This window comes from Symphalangus syndactylus, chromosome 18 (assembly GCF_028878055.3).
Source record: "Symphalangus syndactylus isolate Jambi chromosome 18, NHGRI_mSymSyn1-v2.1_pri, whole genome shotgun sequence".
Taxonomy (NCBI): Eukaryota; Metazoa; Chordata; class Mammalia; order Primates; family Hylobatidae; genus Symphalangus; species Symphalangus syndactylus.
Window position 1 is genome coordinate 96,960,261 of NC_072440.2, and position 26,948 is coordinate 96,987,208.

The 26,948-nt window shown below is 38.0% G+C and overlaps 1 protein-coding gene across 1 annotated transcript in view; it reads left to right on the plus strand.

Moving 5' to 3' along the window:
* The window catches only part of NBAS (NBAS subunit of NRZ tethering complex), a 387,713-nt gene that overhangs the window by 173,390 nt on the left and 187,375 nt on the right, over window positions 1–26,948 (plus strand). The window contains exons 30-33 of the mRNA XM_055254044.2: window positions 2,337–2,566; window positions 7,416–7,528; window positions 15,454–15,567; window positions 26,230–26,343. Coding sequence (XP_055110019.2) covers window positions 2,337–2,566; window positions 7,416–7,528; window positions 15,454–15,567; window positions 26,230–26,343 — 571 coding nt within the window. The remainder of the gene's footprint in view (window positions 1–2,336; window positions 2,567–7,415; window positions 7,529–15,453; window positions 15,568–26,229; window positions 26,344–26,948) is intronic.

Sequence of the window (26,948 nt, forward strand, 5' to 3'; positions counted from 1 at the left end):
ATATATTTCCATTTTCTGTGTGCAAAATCTCCAAGTCAAAGGCAGTTTACCAATATATATATTTCCGTTTGTGTGGAAAAAATGACCTAACTCATTTTTAATAACATGCAGTCTGAAACAAGTTTTTTTAATTTGAATTTTCTTGTTAAATAAGCCAGACACAAACTCATAAAGAGTATTTCTTGTGTTGCTTTGCTCTTATACTGCAAAGCATAACCCATTGATGAAATCAGAATTGTAAAAATAGGTCTCTGCCTTGTGAAATTGTTTGGTTTTTAAAGTCAGGGCGATTTTAACAAAAGAGTGCTAATGTAGACTGTTGAGAAATGAATGGTTTTATATTTGAATTTCAAGTTTTTAAATGCGTGAATAACTAATGTTTTTATTGATGATTACAGTCTCTGACCACATACAACTGCCAGTGTCTTCCCCTTTTGCATCTAAAGCAAAACCTGAAACCAACTTCATTAGAACATAATTTGTATGCATGTGAGATCTAAAACCCAACTGTCACTAGTGTGTTTGAGGTAGTGTTTGTACATTGGAGTGGCATTATTTTGATACCTTCCTGTTTCTGATTCTGATTGCAACATTGGCAGTAAGTATATTACATTTGAATTAGTTTCTGTGTGGAGTAATCCATCAAAACAACTCATTATATTACATTTTAAAAATATTTTAACAGCTTTTTATTAGGCTTTGATATTTTAATGACTTCTGTCCATGGGTCTCCCTTGTTGAGAAAACATTTGAAGGCATATTATAACAGTTTTGAAAAGGCTCTAGGAGACAGTAATATAGATTTGGCAAACTTAAAATTTTAAACATAATTTAAAATATGCTATGTTGTCTTAATGACTTGGTTGTTAGATTTTGCTGTCCTTGGAAAATAATTTGAAAGTTCAGTGGCATAATTTTGAAAATGTTAGATAAAGATTTATTTATAGCCTGTAGAACAGAAATCTATGTTGTTCATTTTAGCAAACTGTTCCAAGTTTTAGGGTGAATATATTTTTCAGTATTGGACATTGACTCCTTACGGCTTACTTGAGTAGACCAGAGAAATATGGAGAAACTATGACATACAAGTCATTTGGATTAGATGTATTGTAAGCCATTTTTATCTGTCAGATATAAGTGATTAGGGTTGCTCTTTAATAGTTTGCTTTCTGTCGCAGTATCTATTTTATAGCGGATCCCTCTTAGATATAGTGTTTTTATCCTTATCAGATATCTTAGCAAAGACTTGTCTAAAAATGCCTTCTGCAGGAAGCCTAGACACAAAGAAGTGAAAATAAGGGCATCCTGTAAAGATCGGATGGTCTTCTTAATTATATTGAAACTCTTGCTTCTCCATGAAATGTTACTTTTTAAAAATCTCTTATTTCTGTGCTATCCTTATCCAACTGTAGAGTGACAGGGAAGTGCATGTTTGGGGAAGTTCTTAGACTAATTATATGTAACATTGTTAATGTATGTTTAAAAGGATTGCTTTGTTTATATAAACAATCTCAATTATAGAAGTAGTTTTATGTTAATTGATGTTGTTAGTTGTCTAGTAGAGTACAATGATATTCGTATGAATACCTTCAGTGTCTCTTGTTTTATTTAAATAATTTTTAATATGTATGTTATTAAAAAACTCTACATTATAATATATTGTAATTTTAATGACTGGTTGTAAGTATAGCATTTGCGGCATGGCTGTTTAATTCATAAGACTGAATTCAGATGCTTCAAGCAGTTATGAATTATATGTATTATATTCAAATATTTTTCTTTTAAGAAATTAAAATGGGGCTGGGTGCAGTGGCTCATGCCTTTAATCCCAACACTTTGGGAAGCCAAGGTGAGAGGATTACTTGAGCCCAAGAGTTTGAGACCAGCCTGTGGGCAACATAGCAAGAACCCATATCAAAAATGAAAATTAAAATTAGGCAAAAGAAAAAAATAGAAACGGTTAAAAATAGTTTTAAGCAAAATGGGCCCTGTTGAGAGTATGTCTAATCCTGTTTTTAATGAATATCAACTTTGGATACTTGATCCAAGTATTTGTTGTAATAAATTAAAATATTATGCTTAATTTTGGTTTAGTCAATGAAATTGTTCTTTCTAAAAGATTTTTTTTTTTAATTGAGGGGAAATTCACATAATGTAAAATTAACCATTTCAAAGTATACAGTTCATTGTCATTTAGTACATTTACAGTGCTTGCAGCCACCACCTCTAGGATGGATGTGTTTTTAATTTCTTTCATCTGGATTTCAGAGCCTTCATTTCATTGAGAACTGAATCTTCCCTCTCTATAACTAATTCCAGTTTCTCCTTTTTCCCAGATATTTACAGAAAGCCTTCTGTGCTCTAGTCGCCTTGAAAACATCCACCTGGCTGGACAGATGATGCACTGCAGTGCTTGTTCAGAAAATCCCCCAGCTGGTATAGCCCATAAAGGGAAACCCCACTACAGGGTCAGCTACAAAAAGAGTATTGACTTGGTTTTGGCTGCCAGCAGAGAGTACTTCAATTCTTCTACCAACCTCACTGATAGCTGCATGGATCTAGCCAGGTAGAATAACTCCATATTCTTCCCTAAGACGGAGGGGGAAAGTCAGAATGTACAAACTGCATTGTTATTCTTTCCTTTACCAAATATATTATCACAGGTACAGATTGACTACACTATATGGGGCACAGTTATTTTTTGCTTGAATATAAAAAGAAAAACTATGTTATGAATGTCCATCAGCTTCTTAAACATTTTTCTCCAGCGCGCTTTCCCATGGTCATTTTTGCTGATTATAAGGCTGTGTATTTCTCTTCTGTTGGAAGAGATTCATGTGATAGCCTATAAATTAAAGTTCTGAAAATTTTCAGCATATGTAGGTAGTGCCCATCTCGTTCATGTAGCTTTCACTTTGTTTAGAGACAAGGGACCTAAATGCCAGGGCATAAATCTTTAAAAAAAAAAAAAAGAGAGAGAGAGAGAGACAAGGGACCTCCGAAGTCACTTCCTGGCTGAAATTTCTAGACTATGAATTCAATTCCTCTCTTATCCCCATTGTACTCCTATTTTAGCCCACCCATCTTATTTAACACTAGAAAGGTATGTTCATGACCTGAATTCTCATAATTAGGTATATACAATTGCAGTGATTTTTTTTAGAATAATTTATTCAGGATTTAAGGTTGCTTTTTATAAAGTTAGTTTTTTATAAAATTAAAAGAGCATAATAAATCTAGATCAAGGAATAAAACATGTATCACCTCTGTATTAATGAATCTTAAAAGCTTAAAAAAGATAATCTTCCTTGTTCAACATTTCAGAAAAGTGGTTTACAGACGGTCTCCAACTTAAGACAGTTCAACTTCCAATTTTTCAACTTTATGATAATGTAAAAGTGATATGCTTTCAGTAGAAACAGTACTTTGAGTACTCATACAACCATTGTGTTTTTCCACTTTCAGTTCAGTATTCAGTAAATTACATGAGAAATTCAACACTTTCCTATAAAATAGTCTTTGTGTTAGATGATTAAAAGCCTAGCCAAACTGGAGGCTAATGGAAGTGTTCTTAGCACTTTTAAAGTAGGCTAAACTAAGCTATGATGTTTGTTAGGTTAGGTGTATTAAATGCATTTTGAATTTATGATATTTTCAACTTGCAATGGGTTTATTGGGACGTAACCACATTGTAAGTCGAGGCACATCTTCAATTGTATTATGTCCTCTGTCCCCTGCCTTCTGACTGATACGCTGCTGTTCTTGCCACTAGCCATTTTCCAACTCTCATTTGCAGTGTCTAGTTCCTCTAATACGTATTTCTCCTTCCATTTGTACCCTGGACATCTGAGTCTGTTTTGTTTCTCTTGCCTGAGATCCCCTTTCTAGACCCTGCTCTACTTTTCTTACTCAGAGTTGTGTTGATCCTCATTCATTTCTAGAGACATACTTTTTAATTTATTTTTTCCTCCTCAAGGCAACTGACAATTTTTCTGAGCCCCTGAGTTTGTCATGTAATCTCTCAGTTTTTGTTTCTTGATCAAATAAACTGAAGAAAGGTAGAATCCCTTCAGTAATAAGGTGGCTATGGTCTCTAGCAAATTATTTACTTATTTGTTATTCTTACTGTGTCTGATTTTCTAACACTGTACATCCTAAGCTTATCCTGTTTTTTCAGATTTTCTGGTTAACAGTCTGTAAGAGATTATACATTTTATTTGATAGGAATTATCCACTCAGTATTTAAATAAAGTAATGAGACTTTTGAGCCCAATCATTTGCCCACTATTTTGCATATTATACCTGTATATAGTTTTACAAAAATGAGATAATAACTATACATTTCTTTTTATTACACACTTTTTTCAGTTGTTTATTGAGCTAGTATATACAGATCTGCAGCATTTTCACATGCTTTACAGCATTGTGTTGAGTGGTTGTGCTAGATTTGTTTAATTCTTTTCTGACTGCATTTAATACACCTTTTCATTGTCCGAGAAGCAGCAGAGTGTAGAGGTTAAGAACACAGCAGTTTCTAAAGCCAGATGTCAATGTGCAAATCCACTTTTTTCCAGCTAACAGCCATGTGACCTTGGGCCAGTCATCAGGGCCTCAGGTTCTTCACCTGTAAAACGCGGATAATAGTAGGATTATATCCTAGGGCTATTGTAATATTAACTGAATATGTAAAATAGTTAGAACTGTGCCTGTTGTGGATGGATAATGCAAAGTGGAATTGCTGAATCGAAGGGTAAGCACATGCAAAATTTTGGTGTTTGTTATCATGTGGCACCAGTTTATTTTCCATTACCTAAGGCACTAAAGGGCCCCTTCTCTAAATTAATTTTCAGTCTTTACAGTGTTTGCCTGTTGAACAGCTTCATTTGCACTTTTTCATTTGAAACTTGTTTCTAGCCTTTACTTATTTTTCTTTTGGGGTGTTCATCTTTTTACTATTGATTCTTAGGAGCTTATTTTGGGGCATAAGGAATACTTGCCCTATGCCTGTCTCAAATATTTTACTGCATTGCCAAGTTTTTATTATATATGATTTGTCTTTCCAATTACTATTCAGAATTTTTTAAAAATTGTTGTTCTTTTACAATTTCTGTCATCCTTTGAAAGACCTTTAAATCGCAAGACTATTATGACAGGTTTTCATATTTTTTAGTGCTTTGATAGTTTTATTTTTTACATTTCAGTTTTATCTTTATTTGGAATTTATTTTGATATTTTGATTATGGTAGCAATTGGAACACCTTCATTTTACAAACATGCCGTATGTGTGTAATGTGGCACCACACTGATTGCAACCCGTGAGTCTGGGTGTATTTCAGTGTTTACAGTTATTTTGAATGTAGAAAATAACCCATACATTCTTACTGATTAAAGTATTATTTATTAATTAGCATTTTATTGAGGAAGCAATAAATATTTAAACAATACAAAATGGATATATTGGAGAGATTCATTTTTCCCCCAGACAACTAATATTTATTTCAGACCTAGCAAAGCTTAAAAGTAACTCCTCCACCGAGTCCCCCCATTCCCCCCACACCCGTGATATCTTATCTCAGAAGGAATTATGTTTCACAAACCATGTTATTGAACTTGACAAAGTTGTTTAAAGCGGTTAGCTCTTTCTTTTCTCCTAAGTGATTCTATTTTTATTTCAAATGATGAAAATACCAAATAGAATAGCCTTTGAAACTGGGAATTGTATTTCACCTCAACCTTTTGGCAGGTGTTTCCCAGAGATCATTTAAAAAGCCGGTCCTTCTATATTTCCTCTTCATTGCATCTCTTTCTCTCCCACAAGGACACACCTTCATTTCACAAACATGCCCTGTGTGTATAATGTGGTACCAAACTGATTGTGACCTGTGAGCCTGGATGTATTTCAATGTTCACAGTTACATTGAATGCAGGAAATAGCCCTTACATTCTTACTGATTAAAGAGTTATTTATAAACTCTTTACAAATAAATTGTTGAGGAAGCAATAGATATCCAAACAATACAAAAAGGATATATGTATTGACAATTAGTCTCCCTCCTCATTCTCGCTCCCCTAACTTTATCCTTCAGTCATTTTTAAATATCGGTTTCTTATGTAAACTTCCAAAACATTTGATTAAATGTTACCTCTTCTTTCTTAAATCATGAATAAATTCTTACTATTATGCATACCTTTCTGTGCCCTGTTTTTTTTTTTTTTCACTCATATTCTGTATTGAAGGTTTTTTCATGCGAGTACAGACAGTTCTATTTTATTCCTTTTTGATGGTTGTAGAACATTCCATTGTATAATTTATTTAATTTGTTCCTGATTTGGTATACTTTCTTTCATTTTTAAAAACAATTTGGTAGTGAGCATCCGTAATTATATGTCTTTGAGCATGTGCGAGCCTATCTGTAATATAAATTTTTAGAATTTATTTGTAATTTAGAATTTATTTGTAATTCCTGGGTCTAGAGTAAAAAATGTAAAAAAGTACATTTACAATTTTGATAGAAACCACGAAGAGGTTATAGACCTTTCACACTTGAATCAACAGTAGATGTGAGTGCACAACTGATTTAAATCCTCCAGTTTTACGAGAGCAGACTTGGCCTGTATCTGTCACTCAGTCATATGGATGCCATACTGGGGCTTAGATACCTGCATCTCGTGACCTGTGATTCTAGCATTCATGAGCCCTTTACCGCCTGATCTGTCTTTCTAGTCTCACATTCCAATGTTCTTCTAAACACCTTTAGAGAATGAGTTTATTCATTAAATGAAACATTTATTAAATGCAGTTTCTTTGAATTTAAACAAAAATTTACTTTAAATATTCCATAGGAATCCCACATTCTTAGCTTAGCAAATCACTTTCTCCTGTAGTTCATCTCAGAACTGTGTATTACCAACAGATTTCTCCTTTTTTGATCAGGAACATGTTCTCCGTGCAGTTTCCTAAGTCATTTCTTGTTTCTTTTGAGACATCAAATTGTGACCACATCAAGACATTTCTGCTTTTCGTAGAAGAGAAACTGAAAATTATCTGAACTTCATCCTTTAAAATTTTTTTTTGTAATAGAATCATAATGTTTGCATTCAACAGTAAAAACGGCACTAAACACAGAGTTATGATGCTTCCTACCATGATGCCATTATGTACTGTGGATGTAACTGTGGGCAATTACTTCACTTCTGTGAGCTTCAGTTTTAGCTCCCTGAAAAGGCAGATAGATGATGATGTTTGCCTACCTCACAGGTTTGCTATGAGGATTAAGATAACAGAAGGCATCCAGTGGAATGAATTCCTGGGATGTGGTAGATTTTTGATAAATATGTGTTAGATCTCATGATGTTGAATATAGAAAGGTGAACATACGTTGCTTCTTTTTAAAAATTTATTTAATTTCTTTTAGGTGCTGCTTACAACTGATAACAGACAGACCCCCTGCCATTCAAGAGGAGCTAGATCTTATCCAAGCCGTTGGATGTCTTGAAGAATTTGGGGTAAAGATCCTGCCTTTGCAAGGTGAGTTTTCTACTTACTGTTGGATTGTTACTAACTTATATTGCAGCAATTTACTAGTATTCTTGTTTAGTTTTTAAAACTAAAGGGTAGCTTTGGTCATGTAATCCATTAGCAATAGATCCAGCCCTTGACCCATTATTTTAAATGAAATCTCAAGTGGAAACCCAAAAGAAAAAATAAAGCCAACATTTTACCATAAATTTATTTTTTAAATTTCACATGTATAACATTTAAAGAAATAACATCAGTAACAGAGCAGTGAGGCTATAGGGTAAAAACAAAAAAAAGATATTGGGGATTATGGATGAGAATATATCAGATTTATATCAGTTTTGATATACAATTTATTTCTGTATTTTGTTTCCGTTGCATAGTTTTATAACTAGCTGTAAATAAAAAAGTTTTTTTTCTTTTTATGCTTGACTCAGTATATTACGTCCATCTATTTTTTTAAAAGAGGGAATGATAAGAAATTTTTGTTTAGAATTTAATTACTAGAGATACCTTAATATTACTCAACTTCTTTTATTTAAATATAAAAGTCAACTTGGTATCATCCCAAACAAGCATCCTGCTACAGAGCCACTTGTCTCGTCTATTTATGCTGTGAGGACTGTTTGCATCTCATGGTGTCCTGGACCTTAAACCTGACCTTCCCTGTTGAAGAAGGTAGATTTTCTGCTGCATTAAATCCTGGACCTCTGTGCCCTAAATGAACAGAGTGGCTTGGTATTATTAACAGTGTGCATGGCTGGCTTCCTTGTAATCTGTTATCTCTGTTCTTAACTCTGGAAATATTTGAGACTGATGGTGTTAGAGGTTTAGATCTCTTATGAGTTCCTTGGTGTCTTTGTCCTGTGTAGTGTTTAGAGTTGGATGGATTTTAGAGGATATGAGCCAGTAGAGACATTCTCATGTTTTCAGTGGGTTTCCAATGTGGCTTGACTAAAAGTTAAAGTTTTGCATCTCAGACAAATTCATTAGGCTGGGCACAGTGGCTCACACCTGTAATCCCAGCACTTTGGGATGCTGATGTAGGAGGTTCACTTTAGTCCAAAAGCTTGAGACCAGCCTGGGCAACATAGTGGTACCCTGTCTCTACAAAAATTAAAAAAGTTAGCCGAGTGTAATGGCGTGCGTATGTAGTCCCAGCTACTCAGGAGGCTGAGGTGGGAGGACCACTTGAGCCCAGGAAGTTGAGGCTGCAGTAAGCCATGATCATGCCATTGCATTCCAGCCTAGGCAATAGGCCTAGAACCTGTCTCAAAAAAACTTATTAGACTCAAAAGAGGTAATATTATTATTACTTTGAATATCATTGTTTGGAAACAACTTGTGTGTGATTATAACTGTCTTGTATCTTAAGCAATTTTATCTAATGTGATTGCTGAATCACTAGAAAATTTTATTCATTTGTACAATTCATGTAATTTTTGAGCTCAAAACTTCTTAAAATTGTGAAGATTAATCAGGTTTACTTTTTTCAATTCTTAAATGTCTGAAGTCATTAACTACTTCCCCCTCAAATATTTATTTAATTGCAATTTTAGTCAAGGAAGAATCCAGAGCACTATGAAACCTTTGCTCTGTTTGTATCTCTTGTTAGGCCATGCTATTACAGATTCGACTGTGTGTGTGTGTGTGTCTGTGTGTGTATATGGGTGTCTGTGTTTTACCTCCTTATTTAATTCAAGCAGATTGGTATAATACAAAAAATTTTTCTTACAGTCCACCCAAGTGCTACTGGATTTTGAAATATTACATTGAGCCCTGATTTTCTGTGCTGATCAATTAGCAGGATTTTTTGCTGGTAGTATGTGTATATCAGCTGCTGGGTTTGAATACCTGCAACCAAAACCGCTGCCCTGCTGTGGCTTCTGAGAATTTTCTGACTGAGGAGTATTTTGAGTATTTTAAGAAAGGCATTTGCTTTCATGTCTTGACAGCTTTCCAGCTTGATATATTGATTTGGAGTTTCCTATTAGAATGACTGTCAGAAAACCTTCTGGATGTGAAGACGGAATATTGCCTTTGTATACTTTTTGTTGTGTTTATCTCACAGATGCCATTTAGGTTTTAGCTTCTTTTGTATTCATCAGTAATATTGGAGAAAGAAAACAACTTGATATTTAGACATTTATGGTTTAGGTATTTTTATTGTAGTCAGTGTACATAGTTCATTTTGTCATTTTGCTTTGTTTTGAAGCCTTCTTTGCCTACACTCCAGGAGTTGCTGTTTCTCATCAAGTAAAGGCTAGCAGTTCTAACTAAATTATAATCAATGAGCTAATTGAAAACAGGAACAGAAGTTGCATGTAAAAATAACTCCCTATGTGTGAGTCTTCTGTGAAATATTTGTGTGTGTGTATATGTGTATGCTTTTCTCTTTATTTTGGGTGTTTATGTAAATTTTTCTTAATGGTTAAATGAACAGCCTTTGAATATTTCATTTGGTCCACATGTTCTTTCTGTAATAGGGTAAGTCAGCTTTTCTGACTTACAGCATTGTAGTTACACTCAGTCTGGAGCTACTTCTGCCACTTATTACTGGGTAACTGGGGGCAAGTTTTAACCTTTTTCTCATTTACCAAATGGGGGTACTAATAAGAATCTTACAGAATTGCTTATAAGGAATGTCTATACATTTATAGTGCCTAAGATATAGTAAGGACTGTACAATATCAATGATTATTTTTATACTTAAAGGTATTTTTTAAATAATCATAGAATTAGTGTGGTCTTACCTGTCTTCTCATTCTCCCCTCTTCCTTTCTCTTTATTCCTTTTTCTTTTCTTCCTCAGATTCTTCCCCTCCCTCCTCAGCATCTATTCATTGCCCTCTTTCCACCCCCCTTTTGCTTTCATTTAATAAACATAAATTTAGGCACTTACCCTACTCTGGGAACTGAAATAATGATGGGGACAAGGCACATTCTATGACTTTACAGGGTTATCACACTGATAATGAGATAGGATACCCCAGAGTGTCATGTGTGAGTTTACATTCTGGTGCAGCCGCTTTGAGCGTGTAACCTGTGGCAACAGTATCTTTGAGCTTCACATTTCTCAGATTGGGATAATAATAAAATATTTCTTACACATCCTGTAAGTTACATCTGGAGAAACCTTGTATTAGAAGATTCCATTCTTTATAAGTATTTCTTTGAATATGTCAGTAGGTAATAATATAGCTAATATTTATTGAGTGATTTTTATGTTCCAAATATGCTTTATATGTATTCACTAATTCTCAAAATGCCCTTTGGGCATTGTATTAGCCTGTTTTCACACTGCTATAAAGAAATACCCAAGGTATTTATAAAGGTAAGAGGTTTAATTGACTCACAGTTCCACATGACTGGGGAGGCTTCAGGAAACTTACAGTCATGGCAGAAGGCAAAGGGGAAGCAAAGATCTTCTTCATCTGTTGGCGGGAAAGAGAAGAGTGTATTTGAGAACGAGGAAGTGCCATGCTTTTAAACCATCAGTCCTAGTGAGAACTCACTATCATGAGAACAGCATGGAGGAAACCGCCCCCACGATCCAGTCACCTTCCACCAGGTCATTCCCTCAACACCTGGGGATTACAATTCAAGATGAGATTTGAGTCGGGACACAGAACCTAACCATATCATTTCACCCCGGCCCCTCCTAGATCTCATGTCCTCACATTTCAAAACCAATTGTGCCTTCCCTGCAGTCCCCCAAAGTCTTAAGTCATTTCAGCATTAACTCAAAAGTTCAAGTCCAAAATCTCATCTGTGACAGGACAAGTCCCTTCCACCTAGGAGCCTGTAAAATCAAAAGCAGGTTAGTTACTTCCAAGATACAATGGGGGTACAGGCATTGGATAAATGCCTCCATTCCAAATGGGAGAAATTGGCCAAAGCAAAGGGGCCACAGGCCCCTGCAAGTCTGAAACCCAGCAGGGCAGTCATTAAATCTTAAAGCTCCAAAATAATCTCCTTTGACTCCATGTCTCACATCCAGGGCACACTGATGCAAAGGGTGGGCCCCCATGGCCCTGGGCAGAATGGTGGCTCATGCCTCTAATCCCAGGACTTTGGGAGGCTGAGGTGGGTGGATTGCTTGAGCTCAGGAGTTTGAGACCAGCCTTGGCAACATGGCAAAACCCGTCTCTATTTTTTAAAAAATTAAAAAATTAGCCAGGCTTGATGGCGCATGCCTGTAGTCCCAGCTACTTGGAGTGCTGAGGCAGGAGGATCACTTGTCCTAGGATATTGAGTCTGCAGTGAGTTGAGATTGTGCCACCGCACCCGAGCCTGGGCAATAGAGTGAGACCCTGTCTCAAAATAAAACCATGCCCTGTAAGGTGGTGGTATTGTTTCCAATGTTCAGATGATGAAATCAAGGCACTGGGAGGTTAAGTAACTTGCCTAGGTTGCCTAGGGTCATCCAGCTAGTTAGAGGTGGAGCCAGGATTCAAACCTAGGTACTCTGGCTCAAGAACCTGCATTTGTAACAGTAGAGAATACTCTACTGAGGAAAAGGTGTGAGAGTAAAAGATTCTTCGAGAAGGAAACTCTTACTTATCCTCTTACTGGTCAGCTAAGTGTCTGACTCCTGCATATTACACCTTCCTGGCCTACACAATTCAGATTTGTATGATACTTCCACAACATCACTAGTAACTTCATATGTTGTGGACCTTTGTTGCCGTTCCCGAGTGACTGAAATTGATATTGCACAACTATCTTTTGAGGGGCATTTGGAATATAGGTAGCTGGTTAGAAAATGCTTTTTACATCTGAGACGTGCACGCGCGCGCACGCGCGCGTGTGTGTATGTATACATGTGTTTTATAATAGGTTTTTAAAAAATCTTTTGAGATATATTCATGATTTCTACAGGAAAATTAGATTATCTTTAATTATTAAAAGGTACATACATGCATATCTTTTTCATGTTCATTCATTCAATTTAGAAAGGAATTTTAGGAGTTGAACACTTCTTCCTTCTTGGAAAGATAGTAATATCTAGGGCTTGAATTTATTTAACTGATAATTCACATTTTGAAATATAATTAAGCAGGCCCTAAATCAGCAGAAAAAGGGAACTGGTATAGTGATTGTCCAGAGGATCAGAAAATACGTAAGTAAATAAAGTAAAAAGTCATTTGAACAGGGTAATTGCAGTCTATTAGAATCCTGCTGTCCAAATTTATTTAATGTACTTCAAATATTAGTAGTGTGCGTTGCTTAGGGCAACAGGAGACAAATAATCAAACTTGAGTGTTCCATTAAATAGAAGTTTAGAGAAAATGATGATCTACTGCTATGTGTGGTTTCAGTTCTCTACCTTGATTTTATTGAGCTAGAAAAGGAGTGGTAAAAGTAAGGAAGTCAGTTTAGTAGAATTACTAAAGCTAGAGCTTCTCTAAGAAGAATACAATAATTCATCAACAAAGCCATAAAAGCAGCTATGAAAACTCCAGATTTTTACATATGTGGAATGCAGGTAATATCTGCAACAAGTCTTGTTTTGAAAATCAAATTAGAAATATGTTAGAAGTACCTATCTCATAATTATCATATGTTACTGAATCTGGAAAAAGCCCCGTAAAGTAGTAGTGGATATTGAGGAAAAAACCCACAGTGTTTTTATTGTGATAAGGTATGGAAAGGCTTGAAGTATACTGTATCGGTGAGTTTTTACGATTGTGCTGTAGTGAAAAACTCAGAATCTCCATAATATGTGATAACAGGCTTATTCCTTGCTCACAATCATGTCCACTTTGGTTAGCCGCAGCACCACCCCATGAGACACGGCCTTGTCACAGTAGAAGGGAAAGATCTCTAGTGGAATTCCACGATGACTCTTAACAGCTTTCACTCAGGAGTGGCATGTATCATTTCCACTCACATTAATTGCCTGTAGATGTCACAGGGCCAAGCCTCATGTTACTGAAGCAGGAATTTGGGATATGAATAGTCGCAGTGGATAATTGGGAAGAGTAATACAGTCTGCAGAAACTATACTCAGATGTAGGTATTAGCAATGGTGATTTTGAAGGAAGTAACTGAAGAGTAAGTACATTGACTTTATATTTTAAAGGCCACGCAGAACAGGATTATTGTTGCAGGTGTATAAATATTCATTTTAAGAGAGTCTAGGCCAGGTACGTTGGTTCACACCTGTAATCCTAGCACTTTGGGAGTCTGAGGAGGGCGGATCACAAGGTCAGGAGTTCTAGACTAGCCTGGCCAATATGGTGAAACCCCGTTGCTACTAAGAATACAAAAATTAGCCAGGCGTGGTGGCACGTGCCTGCAGTCCCAGCTACTCGGGAGGCTGAGGCAGAAGAATCACTTGAACCTGGGAGGCGGAGGTTGCAGTAAGCCGAGATTGCGCCACTGCACTCCAGCCTGGGCAACAGAGGGAGATTCTATCTCAAAAAAAAAAAAAGAGTCAAAACATGAGGAAACACATACTGAAGTATTTAGCAATAAAGAGAAATGTTATTTGCAGCTTATTCTCAAATGGTTCAGAAAAAAATAAATGTGTATGTATATTTGTGTGTATATATGTGTAACTATTTGTGTATATATGCACGTGTATACATGTGTATTATAAATATGTGTATATATTTGTGCATGTATAAGTATTTGTGTGTGTATATACATATTCCTGTGTGAATGTATGGAGGAAGGAAGCAGGGAGAGTGTGTGTGCATGATTGCACATGGACATGTATGAAGGCGCAAATTATTAATCATCTATTAATCTCAGCAAAGAGTATAGAGGATTTCTTTGTACTTTCCTTGCAACCTTTTTTGAGTTTAACATTAAATTGTAATAAATCCTTACCTTCCCCCCAAAAGCCCATTCCAGAGAAAAAATACCACCTCTCTTCTTTATCTCCCCCGTCCCTGGCACCTCTCACCCATGTAGAAGTTTTGAGAGAACACAAGATGTATGGAGAACAGCCACGGATTTAGGAAAGGATAAAGGATTCAAGGTGTGAAAACATTTAGCGAGCCGGGTTGAATTTTGGTCCCATCACTTTTTCAGTGACCTTTGCCAAAGTATTTAACCTTTCTGCACCTCAGTTTATTCTCTTGAGGATAATAGTACCTGCCTTCTATTAATAAGAGTTTGCTGTGTAGGGTTAATATACATAAAGCACCTCCAGCAGTGCCTGAGACTAGCTCCTATTCCTTTCACATCAGCTGCTATTATCGTAGTTGTTGTTATTATAATTATTGGGGGCCAGCCTCCCTGGCAGTGCTGTGTTTCTTAAAGGTTGCCATCTCTGCTGTAAATAAGTACCATTTGTTCCTAGAATATACGTAGTACCCTTTATCTAGGGTTTTTTAGATGTGATTTTCATTTCTTCATAGTTTGAATTGGTTTGATCAGATGTGTTTTATTTTCCTAATATCCAGTTTATGTGAGAAAATTGGGCCTATGTTTGGAGGAAGGTTAATAAATGGCAACAGTGAGCACTTTGAAGACTACTGCCCTCCAAACTGGGGTGATAAGTGGTGATAGCAAATGGATATTTAGAGCAAGGAATGGGGCTTAGAGGGTGAGGTGTGAGGGGGCTCGTATAATACTAAGTATATGAAGTTTTTAGAGACAAATACTGTCTTGTTTAAATTTTTCCCTAAGTCCTGACATGGTACTTAAAACAGTGAAACAGTTTTTTCTAGTTTCAGATTAACACTTCATTTCCTGTGCTTCAGAAGTTTGGTTATAAAGAAAAGATCAAGGTTGTACATTATTTACTCAGAAGCAATAATAATTTTGCTGTTTGTTAAACGTGCCTTTTACTTTTACTTAATTCTCCTTCATCTGATGCCTTACACAGCTTTCATTTTCTTTGGATGCCTTGCATTAGGAAGGCCATTAACACCCTTTTGTGATGGCCCTGGTCCAAGTCTTTAATATGTCTTTCTTTTGTAGTGCGATTGTGCCCTGATCGGATCAGTCTCATCAAGGAGTGTATTTCCCAGTCCCCCACATGCTATAAACAATCCACCAAGCTTCTGGGCCTTGCTGAGCTGCTGAGGGTTGCAGGTAAGTCTTTTGAGTACTAAACTGCAGAATAAGCTTTCTATATTATTCTTGAATCATTGCAGGAGAATAGCAGAATATATACTTACGGTGTCAGAAGAACAGCTTTTTTTATTAGACAGGGTCTCGCTCTGCTGCTCAGGCTGGAGTGCAGTGAAATCTTTCTGTCTCAGCCTCTCAACTAGCTAAGAAGAACATCTTTGGGCAAGGATTAGTATTTTCTGGAAAAATTGACGTGTTATAAAAATGTGCCAATATTGAGCTTCTGGAACTATCTATTACTTAAACGAAGACAAGCTTATTCAGGGTGCCTCAAAGTGGTTGTGTGATCAGGAGCAGAAGTCAGTGTTACCATTTATAACCAGAAAACTTACATATAAAACAAACCAACCTCACCAGTTCACCTTCAGCATCTAAATTTGGTTTTGTGTTTGAACCTGAACAATTTGTTAGAAAACTTTATGCATTTACTACTTGGTGGGGTTTTCATGTGTTTTATCTCATTTAATCATCTCACAAATGATGTTGATTTTGATATTCTTCTCATTTTGCAAGGGAAGTTGGAAATTAGAGAAGTTAAATATTTTACCCAGCAGAGTTCAATAGCAGGCTTTGGCTTTTAAGGAAAGTCTTTTTGACTCTACATTTCATATTTCCTTAACTACATCCTTCTGCTCACCAGTCTTTTTAATGCTTTTTTTTTGTAGTTTTGTCTTATGCTGATCTCTGCAAGAAGAGTTGTTGGTCATTTGGTTGTATAAGCAGTGGTTTGAAATTGTATTCATCTAAGCCACATATATATGTAACATATTTAATGGACTAAATATTTTAAAATTGTAATATGTAGGACTCTTAAGGTCTCCAGTTTTAGTGATCGTGTGTGTCATTTATCCTTTTCTAGTCTGTGTGAAGGTATAGCATCAGCATCTTTATATTTGGACTTGCAGCAGACTGGCAATGTGATGGTAGTGTGATTGGGGCCAGGCATCTATTGTGAGACATCTGGAACGAATGGGGAGAACAGTGCATGTGGAGTCAGAACACTGGTTCGAGTTCTAACTCTGTGCCACACATTTGCTAAATTACTTTAGTTCCATTTTCTGCATCTGGAAAATAGGAATGATACCCCCTTTCTTCACCCGTGAAGTTATGAGAGACCCAAATGAGTTAATGCATGTGAAAGTGCTCTGTAAACTCTGATGCACTCTGATCATCAGGGAAGAATTCCATAAGGATCCAGGCCACAGAAGCTAACAAAGCAGCTCAGAGGTGTCATCTGCATTTTTATATTCCTACTAGGATTTGTTTCCTCTTTTGTCTTTGTGATGTGTTAACATAGTAACAGGAATACCTGTGGTCTTGGTAATCTATATGAATTTTTAATGGGAAGAGAGAAAGTAATATTTTTCTGCTAGGTACTGTGGATACAAAGTTCTGTTACACATAGCTGCTGCCCTCTGAGAATTTAGACTCTTAGAGAGCTAGGGAAACAAGTAATTATGCTGCCAGCATAGGATGTGATCATAGTGTATGGCTTCTGTAAACAAATATTAGAAGACTCGAAGAAAGGCCATGCTAATTTTTGCCTGGGGAATTAAGAAAGATATCATAAAGCAGGTGGCCTTTACCTTATAGAGTGTTTTGGTTATCAGTTACTGCTTTACGAACCACCCGAAACCTGGTGGCTTAAAAAACAACCATTTATTTTTCTCTCTCCAGAAAAAGAGAAAAGAGATTTTCTCAATCTCTTCTGGGGATTGGGCTCAGCTAAGCAGGTTATGGTCTTTTATGAAATTGCATCAGATCGTGGCTAGGGATGGACTCATGTCAAAGGCTGCATTACTCACATGTCTGGGTACTTGGGCTGGGAAGACTTAAATAGCTGGGGGCTGATATAGGGCTTTACAGGCATCTCTTCTCTCTGTGATTTCTCCTTGTACTTTTTCCATTTGATGGTCTCAGAGTACCCAGACTTCCTTCTTGTTGGCTGAAGGCTCCTGGAGTCAGTGCTCCAGGAGAAACCAGCAAAATCTTCAAGGCATTTTCTTTTTTTTTTCTTGAGACAGAGTTTCGCTCTTGTTGCCCAGGCTGGAGTGCAATGGTGCCATCTTGGCTCACTGCAACCTGTGCCTCCGAGATTCAAGTGAGTCTTCTGCCTTAGCCTCCTGAGTAGCTGGGATTACAGGCATGCGCCACCACACTCAGCTAATTTTGTATTTTTAGTAGGAACGGGGTTTCCCCATGCTGGTCAGGCTGGTCTGGAACTCCTAACTTCAGGTGACCCACCTGCCTCGGCCTCCCAAAGTGCTGGGATTACAGGCGTGACCACTGTGCCCGGCTGCTTCAAGGCATTTTCAAATCTAGCCTTGATATTTGGGCAGCTTCATTTCCAGTGTATTTTATTCTTGGATGCAGTTACACAGACCTTGCCAACTTCAAGGGGAATATTTACAGGCCTCACCCGAAGGCTCTAATGGGGCTGAAGGTTCTGCTTCTAAGAGGGCTCATTCACATGGCTCTTGGCAGGGGGCCTCAGTCCTTTATGGCTGTTGGTAAGAGGCCTCAGTTTCCTGCTACATGGAAGTCTCCATCGGGCTGCTTGAGTGTGTTCTCTCACCATGGCAGCTGGTTTCTCCTAGAGCGATTTGATTCACAAGAAAGCAAAGAGGAAGCTGTAATGCCCTTTATGATATGGTCTTGGAAGTCACACACCATCACTTCCACTTTATTTGTAGAAGTAAATCACTAAGATCAGCCCTTTGGTTATATTTTTCATTTAATCCACCTGCTCAGATTGGAATTGTCTTGAATTAAAAACAGTTAAATAACTTTGAACTTTAAGATAACTGTTTGGCACATCTTTATAAAAAGTTTCCATTAACAACAATAATAATACTTATGCTTTAATACTTATCTCAGTTCCTTCTTTGTCCTTTATAGGCAGAAATAGGAATCTTATTTTGAAAGTGAGGAGACAGGAATAGAGAAAAGTTAAATAATTATTGAGGATTTTATAGTTAAGAAGTTTTAAGTTAAACCCTTTACTCAGAATTCTGTTTCCACCTTTTTTGACACTATATAATAATAATCGGTGGACTTTATTGTCCTTCATTTCATTCACAAGACCCTTGCATCTGGCTATTTTCACAGACATTCAGCAGATTTTACCACATCTCAAATCAAAAATTAATTGATCTGATAACATAAGAGAAAGGAATGCATCCAAATGAAAATGAAAGAGACTGAGTAGTTTAGATACCTGGTCTGTTAGTCACGACTCAACCAGAGGAGCAGAAACTGTAGGAGAGATACATGTTAAAGACTTCATTACCAGGAATGGGCTTTTACTACTATGAGGACTGGCTAAGCAAGTCTGAAATCCATAGGCAGTCAGTCAGGAGGAGAAGATCAGGAGCAGGAGGGAACTCTATGGACATGGCCTGAAGCTGTCATTCATAGGTTAGAATCTCTCTCCAACCACCAGCTCTTTCTTTATTTTATGACTATTTTTTAGGTTTTTGTTTATAGAAACGGGGTCTCACTATTTTGCCCATGCTGGTTTTGAACTCCTGGGCTCAAGCAATTCACCCGTCGCAGCCTCCCCAAGTGTTGGGATTGCAGGTGTGAACCACTGGGCCTGGCCCCATCTCTTTTTTTCTTTCTGGAAAACCTCAACCTCTTTAAAGCCTTCCCTGAAGTTCAGTCAGACCCACCAAGATTACCTAGGATAAGCTTCTTTACGTAAAGTCAACTGAGTACCGTCTTTAATTATATCTGCAAAATACCTTCACAATACCACCCAGATTAGAGCTTATAGCCTAGCTAGGTTGACATAAAAAAATATAATCTGAACCTTTTATTTTTAATTTAATGTATTCTGAAGAAATGCAAACATTTCAATATATTATGTAGGAAATAGGTTTTATGTTATGGGTGCATTTATTATAGAGAAACATTACATATTCCATTTCCAATATATGTTACTGTTACTAAATCATGAATGTGTTATTCTAATAATAGGTTTATGAATCTCAGTGCAACATCATCCCTTTTTAAGAATTTATTTATTTAGAGACAGACTCTTGCTCTGTTGCCCAGGCTGAAGTGCAGTGGCATGATCATATCTCACTGTAATCTTGAACTCCTGGGCTCAGGGGATCCTCCTGCCTCAGCCTCCTGACTAGCTGGGACTACAGGCATGTACCACCATGCCCAGCTAATTAGAAACATTTTTCTTTTCTTTCTTTTTTTTTTTTTTTTGTAGAGATGAGGTCTCGCTCTGTTTTCCAGGTTGGTATTGAACTCCTTCCCTCAAACGATCCTCCTACCTCATCCTCCCAAAGTGCTAAGATTACAGGCATGAGCCACCGTGCCTGTCCCTAGAATCTTTTTAGAATAGATTGGGCCAATACTTGCCTTAGATTTTATTTAAACTTATGAAGCACATAAAGAAGATGGATAGGGACATATTTTAAAAGTTTTATTCAACCCTTTCTGTAACATGTTTGCTTTTTCCTCCAAACCATATTATAGCTTAGAAAATCAAGGGCCCTATACATATTTTCTATTTTTTCCTGGAAATTTTTTTTTTTTTTTTTGAGACAGAGTTTCACTCCTGTTTCTCAGGCTAGAGTACAGTGGCACGATCTCAGCTCACTGCAACCTCCGCCTCCTGGGTTCAAGTGATTCTCCTGCCTCAGACTCCCAAGTAGCTGGGATTACAGGCATGTGCCACCACACCTGGCTAATTTTTTGTATCTTTAGTAGAGATGGGATTTCTCCATGTTGGTCAGGCTGGTCTCGAACTCCTGACCTCAGGTGATCCGCCTGCCTCGGCCTCCCAAAGTGCTGGGATTACAGGCGTGAGCCACCGCGCCCGGCCATTTCCTGGAAATATTAAAAATAATTTTAAGGCTCTTTAAAATATGAAATATATTAGATTTTTGTCCTTTTTAGCCTACATATCCAAATTACATTGTATTTGTTTTGTAGCTGAATTATTTGTCTTATAATTGAAAATAACACTCCAAATTTAACCTATGGCATTTTTTTGTTTTTGTTTTTTTGAGCCAGAGTCTCACTGTGTCACCCAGGCTGGAGTGAGGTGTTGCGATCTTGGCTCACTGCCACCTCTGCCTCCCGGGTTCATATAATTCTTATGCCTCAGCCTCCCGCGTAGCTGGGATTACAGGCATCCTCCACCATGCCTAGCTAATTTTTGTATTTTTAGTAGAGATGGGATTTCACCATGTTGGCCAGGCTGGTCTTGAATTCCTCACCTCAAGTGATCCACCCACCTCGGCCTCCCAAAATGCTAGGATTACAGGTGTGAGCCACCGTGCCTGGCCTGTGTGCCTGTTTTATTGAGAATTTACAGTCGTACTGCACAGCAATGGTATATGAAATTTTGGTCAACAGTGATCTCATATGCAATGGTGGTTCCATAAAATTAAAATAGAGCTGAAAATTCCTGTCGCCTAGTGACATCAGCCGTTGTAACGCATTATTGACCTTTTTGTGGTGATGGAGATATAAACCTCCTATGCAGCCAGTTGTGTAAGTTTGTCACATATAGTTATGTTGGTACGTAATTCTTGGTAAAGATACTAAATGACACTACGTTACTGGCTTATATATTTACTATATTGTGTTATTTTCAAAGGTGCGCCTCCTGTTTATAAAAGAAAAAAGTTAACTGTGAAATAGCAGGTCCTTCAGGAGGGATTCCAGAAGGCATTGATATCATAGGAGATGATAGCACCATGTGTTATGGCCCCGAAGGCCTTCCAGTGGGACAATAGGTGGAGGTGGAAGAAAGTGATATTGATGTCCTGACCCAGTGTTTGGGCTAGACTAGTATGTGTGTTTGTGTCTTAGTATTTAACAAGAAATGTTTTAAAAAGTTAAAAAAAAAAAAAAAAAAGGCTGGTCATGGCGGCTCAGGCCGCTAATCCCAACACTTTGGAAGGTTGAGGCAAGTGAATCACTTGAGGCCAGGAGTTCCACCCCGTCCTGAGAAACATAGTGAAATCCTGTGTCTATAAAAAATTTCCTGGGTGTGATGATGCATGCTTGTAGGCCTAACTACTTAGGATGCTGAGACAGGAGGCTGCCTTGAACCAAGGAGTTCATGAGGTTACAGTGAATTATGTAACTGTTGATCATGCCATTACACTCCAGCCTAGGCAACACAGTGAGATTCTGTTTTTTGTTTTGTTTTGTTTTTTGTAAGTTATGGTAACCTATAGTTAACTTATTACTGAAGAAAGAAAAATATTTTTTTTACTAAATTTCGTGTAGCCTCAGTGTAGAGTGTTCATAATGTCTGCAGTAGTGTACAGTCATATCCTCGGCCTTCACATTCCCTCACCACCCAACAAACTGACTCACCTAGAGCAACTTCCAGTCCTATAAACTCCATCCATGGTAAATGTCCTATACAGAGTTACCATTTTTTATCTTTTGTACAATATTTTTACTGTACCTTTCCTATGTTTAGATACACATAATTCTTACCATTGCATTCCAGTTGCCCATAGTATTCAGTACAGAAACATACTGTACAGGTTTGTAGCCTACGAGCTATACCATATAGCCTAGATACATAGTAGGCTATACCAACTAGGTTTGTGTGAGTGCACTCTATGATATTTGCTCAAGATGAAATTGCCTAATGATGTATGTCATGGAATGTATTCCTCTAGTTAAGCAACTCATGACTGTATTTTTTTGAGCCTCTCTATTATGTGCATAACTTGATGCTGGGTATTGAGCATCCAACTATGAACCAAGCCCTGTCTGCCAAAAGCTTACCTTTTAATAGATAATAAAGATTATTAAAAAGATAATCACAATTTTTTTTGTCCTGATAGCCTACCATTCAAATAATTTGTTTTTAAGAGAGTGAAAAGTAAAGGAATATGTTGAAAGGGCAACGAAAACCTATATTTTATGTAAAGAAATAAAATATTTTATGTAAGATGTTTTTTAAAATATTTTCTAAAACTTTTTGGAAAATAATTTTAGATCTTTTAACATGAGCTGAATTTTTCTTGTATATTTTTAGACTCTAGAAACTTACTCTGATAATAAAAGATTAGTAGTGTCAGTGAAACTATAAACTTATTTTGTGTTTAAGGTTTTCCCCCTTTATATTTGTCATTTAAGAACACTCAAAGGGGAAAATACTTTTAAAAGACCTGGCAAAAATATTTAAAGTCCCTGTTGGGGCGAAAACTTTTTCTTCATCTACTTTGTTTCAAATGGTTGGTCAGGTGCCTGTGAATTAATTGACAATAGACAGGAGAAAAACAAGATTTTTTTTACATATGCATGCAGAAGTCACTTAGTGATTAATAACTCTTGAATAGCAAGAAGTAAGGTTTATATACCAATGTAACAAAAAGGGGGATGGGGTGGGAGGGGCTAGGGCTTCAGTGGGAAAGTATGGAAGGTTCTGTTGGGCTTTTTGATGCAACTGACAGTCTCTGTTGCAACTGAGTTCTCAGGAAACTCCTGTGGAGGGGGTTTAATTGCAGTTTTATTTTAGGAAGACACTGCTTTATTCAGATAAGATAAATTCAGTTAGGGTTTCTTTCTGCATCTTCTGTAGCTCAAATGTTTTCACTTTGAAATAACCTGCATACCAGAACTGTGATCCCTTGAACCCCAAATTATTTTCATTCTGTTAGCCTTTAGAAGGAAAAAAAGTCAAAAATTTAATGTAGATAGTGTGTTGGCTGGCATAGTAATGTTGTGGTTTTTGCAGATCACAGGCCGTTTGGCTCCTCACGTAATAAAAATGAACACAAGCCAGCTGTGTTGGTTCACGCCTCTAATCCTAACATTTTGGGAGGCTGAGGCAGGAGGATTGCTTCAGTCCAGGAGTTCGAGACTGGCCTGGGTAACATAGCAAGACCCTGTTTGTACAAAAAATAAAAAAGTTAGCCAGGTTTAGTGGTATGTTCCTGTAGGCCCAGCGACTCTGAAGGCTGAGGTGGGAGGATTGCTTGAACCTGGGAGGTCAAGGTTGCAGTGAGCAGTGATAGTGCCGCTGTACTCCAGCTTGGGCAACAGAGAGAAACTGCATCTCTAAATAAATAAATACATGCACACTCACACACGCACACATGCACATGCACACACGCACACACACACACACACACAGCCAAGCAGCTTTCCCAGTCAAGGCTTTTATTTTAGGGCCTGGGCTCAAGCACATGGGAGACAGCAGAGGCACAAGGACTCTCTGTAGACTCCCTGAAAAAAACGGTAGGGATTTTTTGTTTTTGTTTTTAGGCAAAGAGCAGGAATTGATATCTGTGGTAAAGTACGCCGGCTGGGCTGGGCAGCGCAGGTGAGTGGTAGGGCAGCGCAGGTGAGTGGTAGGACAGCGCAGGTGAGTGGTAGGGCAGTGCAGGTGAGTGGTAGGGTGCGCAGGTGAGTGGTAGGGCAGTGCAGGTGAGTGGTAGGGCAGCGCAGGTGAGTGGTAGGGTGCGCAGGTGAGTGGTAGGGCAGCGTAGGTGAGTGGTAGGACAGCGCAGGTGAGTGGTAGGGCAGTGCAGGTGAGTGGTAGGGTGCGCAGGTGAGTGGTAGGGCAGTGCAGGTGAGTGGTAGGGCAGCGCAGGTGAGTGGTAGGGTGCGCAGGTGAGTGGTAGGGCAGCGCAGGTGAGTGGTAGGGCAGCGCAGGTGAGTGGTAGGACAGCGCAGGTGAGGGGTAGGGTGCGCAGGTGAGTGGTAGGGCAGCGCAGGTGAGTGGTAGGGCAGCGCAGGTGAGTGGTAGGGTGCGCAGGTGAGTGGTAGGACAGCGCAGGTGAGTGGTAGGGTGCGCAGGTGAGTGGTAGGGCAGCGCAGGTGAGTGGTAGGGCAGTGCAGGTGAGTGGTAGGGTGTGCAGGTGAGTGGTAGGACAGCGCAGGTGAGTGGTAGGGTGCGCAGGTGAGTGGTAGGGTGTGCAGGTGAATGGTAGGGCATGCAGGTCGGTGTTATTTGGTTGCCATAGTTACCTTAAGTAATGGGTCACTTGGTGGTCTGGCTGGTAGCAACAGGCTGCAGATCCATTTCCAGCCTTTGTTCCCCAGGAGAGACACTCTGCAACCTTGGTTTGATATTTAGATTTCCTTAAGTCCATTTCCCAGAATTCCTTAAGTAAAAGGCATGGTCAAACATCATGAGAGCACAGAAGAATGGCCATTCTCTTGGTATGACTAAGGGTTAGTGGGTATGTTGCCAGCAAGGTGGTGGTGTGGGTTTTGTGATCAGTTGGACAAGAGAAGACAAAAGAAAAAATGCTTGAAGGGGGAGCTGTATCCCATTCCTATTTATCTCATAGTGATCCTGTTTACACAGGGTAAAGTTAATAATGAAAGACTTGCTTTAAAGATATTATAAATTGTCTTTTTCATCCCCATTTTTATATACATACATCTGTGTGATTGAGATCCTTGGGTGCTGTTAATGAAAAAATTATCCCTGACGCATGTTTAAATGAGAGGCTGAGGCATGAGGATCACTTAAGCCCAGGAGTTTAAGACCAGCCTGGGCAACTTAGGGAGACCTGTCTCTTCAAACGAACAAACAAAAAATTGTAAGAGAGACTCTGCACTATAGGTATAGGGACTACTAAATTGGGCTTGTTAAAAGGAAACTTATGCACAATAAAATTTTAAGGGTTTATTTTCAGCAGACAGCAATTCATGAATCAGGCAGCACCAAACTCACAGTGGTTCAGGGCTCTTCTGAGTGGATGTGATGGGAAAATTGTATAAGGTGTTTGTGGACAAAGAAAATACTTCATTAGTTAATGTGGGTAGTCCCTAGTTATAGTTGGTTGTGTCTGGTTTTACTGTTTCCATTGAGTTAGGTTTTACTTATGTTGGAACCTAAGTTGGGGCAGATGGAAAATTATAAAGAAGAATCATTGGGGTAAGGAGACATTCTGGTTAAACCACTTAACAGGGTACAAATTCTTGCCTGAGGGCTGGCCAGGGTGGCCAGATAACATCAGGGGGTTGGTGGCAGGGATGAGGGATTTGATCAGATATCAGGGATGACCAGATATCTGGAGTGGAGGATTCTGGCTACAACTGACAGCAGAAGTTGTGCTAAAATTGGACTCTCAAGGATATGTCCAAGGATGGGGCCCAGTAAGGCTCGGAGGAGCCCAACGAGAATTTGTTAAGGAACAATCTTTGCCAGTGCTCTGGACAGCGTTTGCATTCCATTTTCTAAATAGTAGTTGAATTTTTAAGATGAGAAGTTTATCGCTGCATCATCTTCATCCATTCACTTAATCTGCTGGTCATTATTTTTCAAGACCGTTTTATAACCTGCTTTCCTTTGGAAACATAAATTTTCTTCTCTTTCCCTTACCCTGGTAATACCAAGACTTTTTTGTAGGGCTCCAAACTACCCTGATTTTGGACTTCCTGGTTTGGGTATTTTAATTAGGAACTAATATTAATCATTGATCTCTTAGGAGACTGACGGCTAATTCCATGCTTCATAAGTGGATTGAAAGATCAAAGCAACTTTTTCCTCTAATCATTTAAAATCCATCTAATCTCTCTGTTTTATTTTTGAAGTAATTTGAAAGACAGTGTTAACAAGCTCTTCTATCAGTTGACGTTGCTTGTCATAATCATTAAGTCCTTTGCTTGGACTTACAGGTGAGGACCCAGAAGAAAGGCGGGGACAGGTTCTAATCCTTTTAGTGGAGCAGGCACTTTGCTTCCATGACTACAAAGCAGCCAGTATGCATTGTCAGGAACTGATGGCCACAGGTGAGTAGACAGCTTATTTAACACTTTGCTCATGTCCTCTTTATGTGATGAATAATGCAAAAGGTCTGTTCTGAAATCAGTTGACCTGCTTGGTAAGCCAGCCACATTGAGGCTTGAGATACATTTTATAAGCACTGGTAAGTATATAGGCTGTGTACTTATATGTTAATATAAACATTTTAACAGAATCAGACATTGAATTTTGAGATTTTGGTTGCTTTCTAGTCCCTATTAAAAACATGCTCGTAATTTAAAAATAATTTTATGTAAAATATTTCAGTGCCATTTCCTGTATTTGTTATCTAAGAGAAAATTTAAATTTTTAGATTATTTAGTTTGTGTCTATATAGTCAGTATTTCCATTCTTTAATTTTTTTTAAAGATAGTGTATTATTTCCTTCTCACACTGCTATAAAGAAATACCTGAGACTGGGTAATTTATAAAGGAAAGAGGTTTAATTGGCTCATAGTTCCGCAAGCTGTATAGGAAGCATGGCAGCATCTGCCTCCGGAAGGCTTCAGGGAGCTTTCACTCATGGCAGAAGGCAGAGTGGGGGCAGGAGGCTTACCTGGCTGGAGCAGAAGAAAGAGAGACAGAGGTGGGA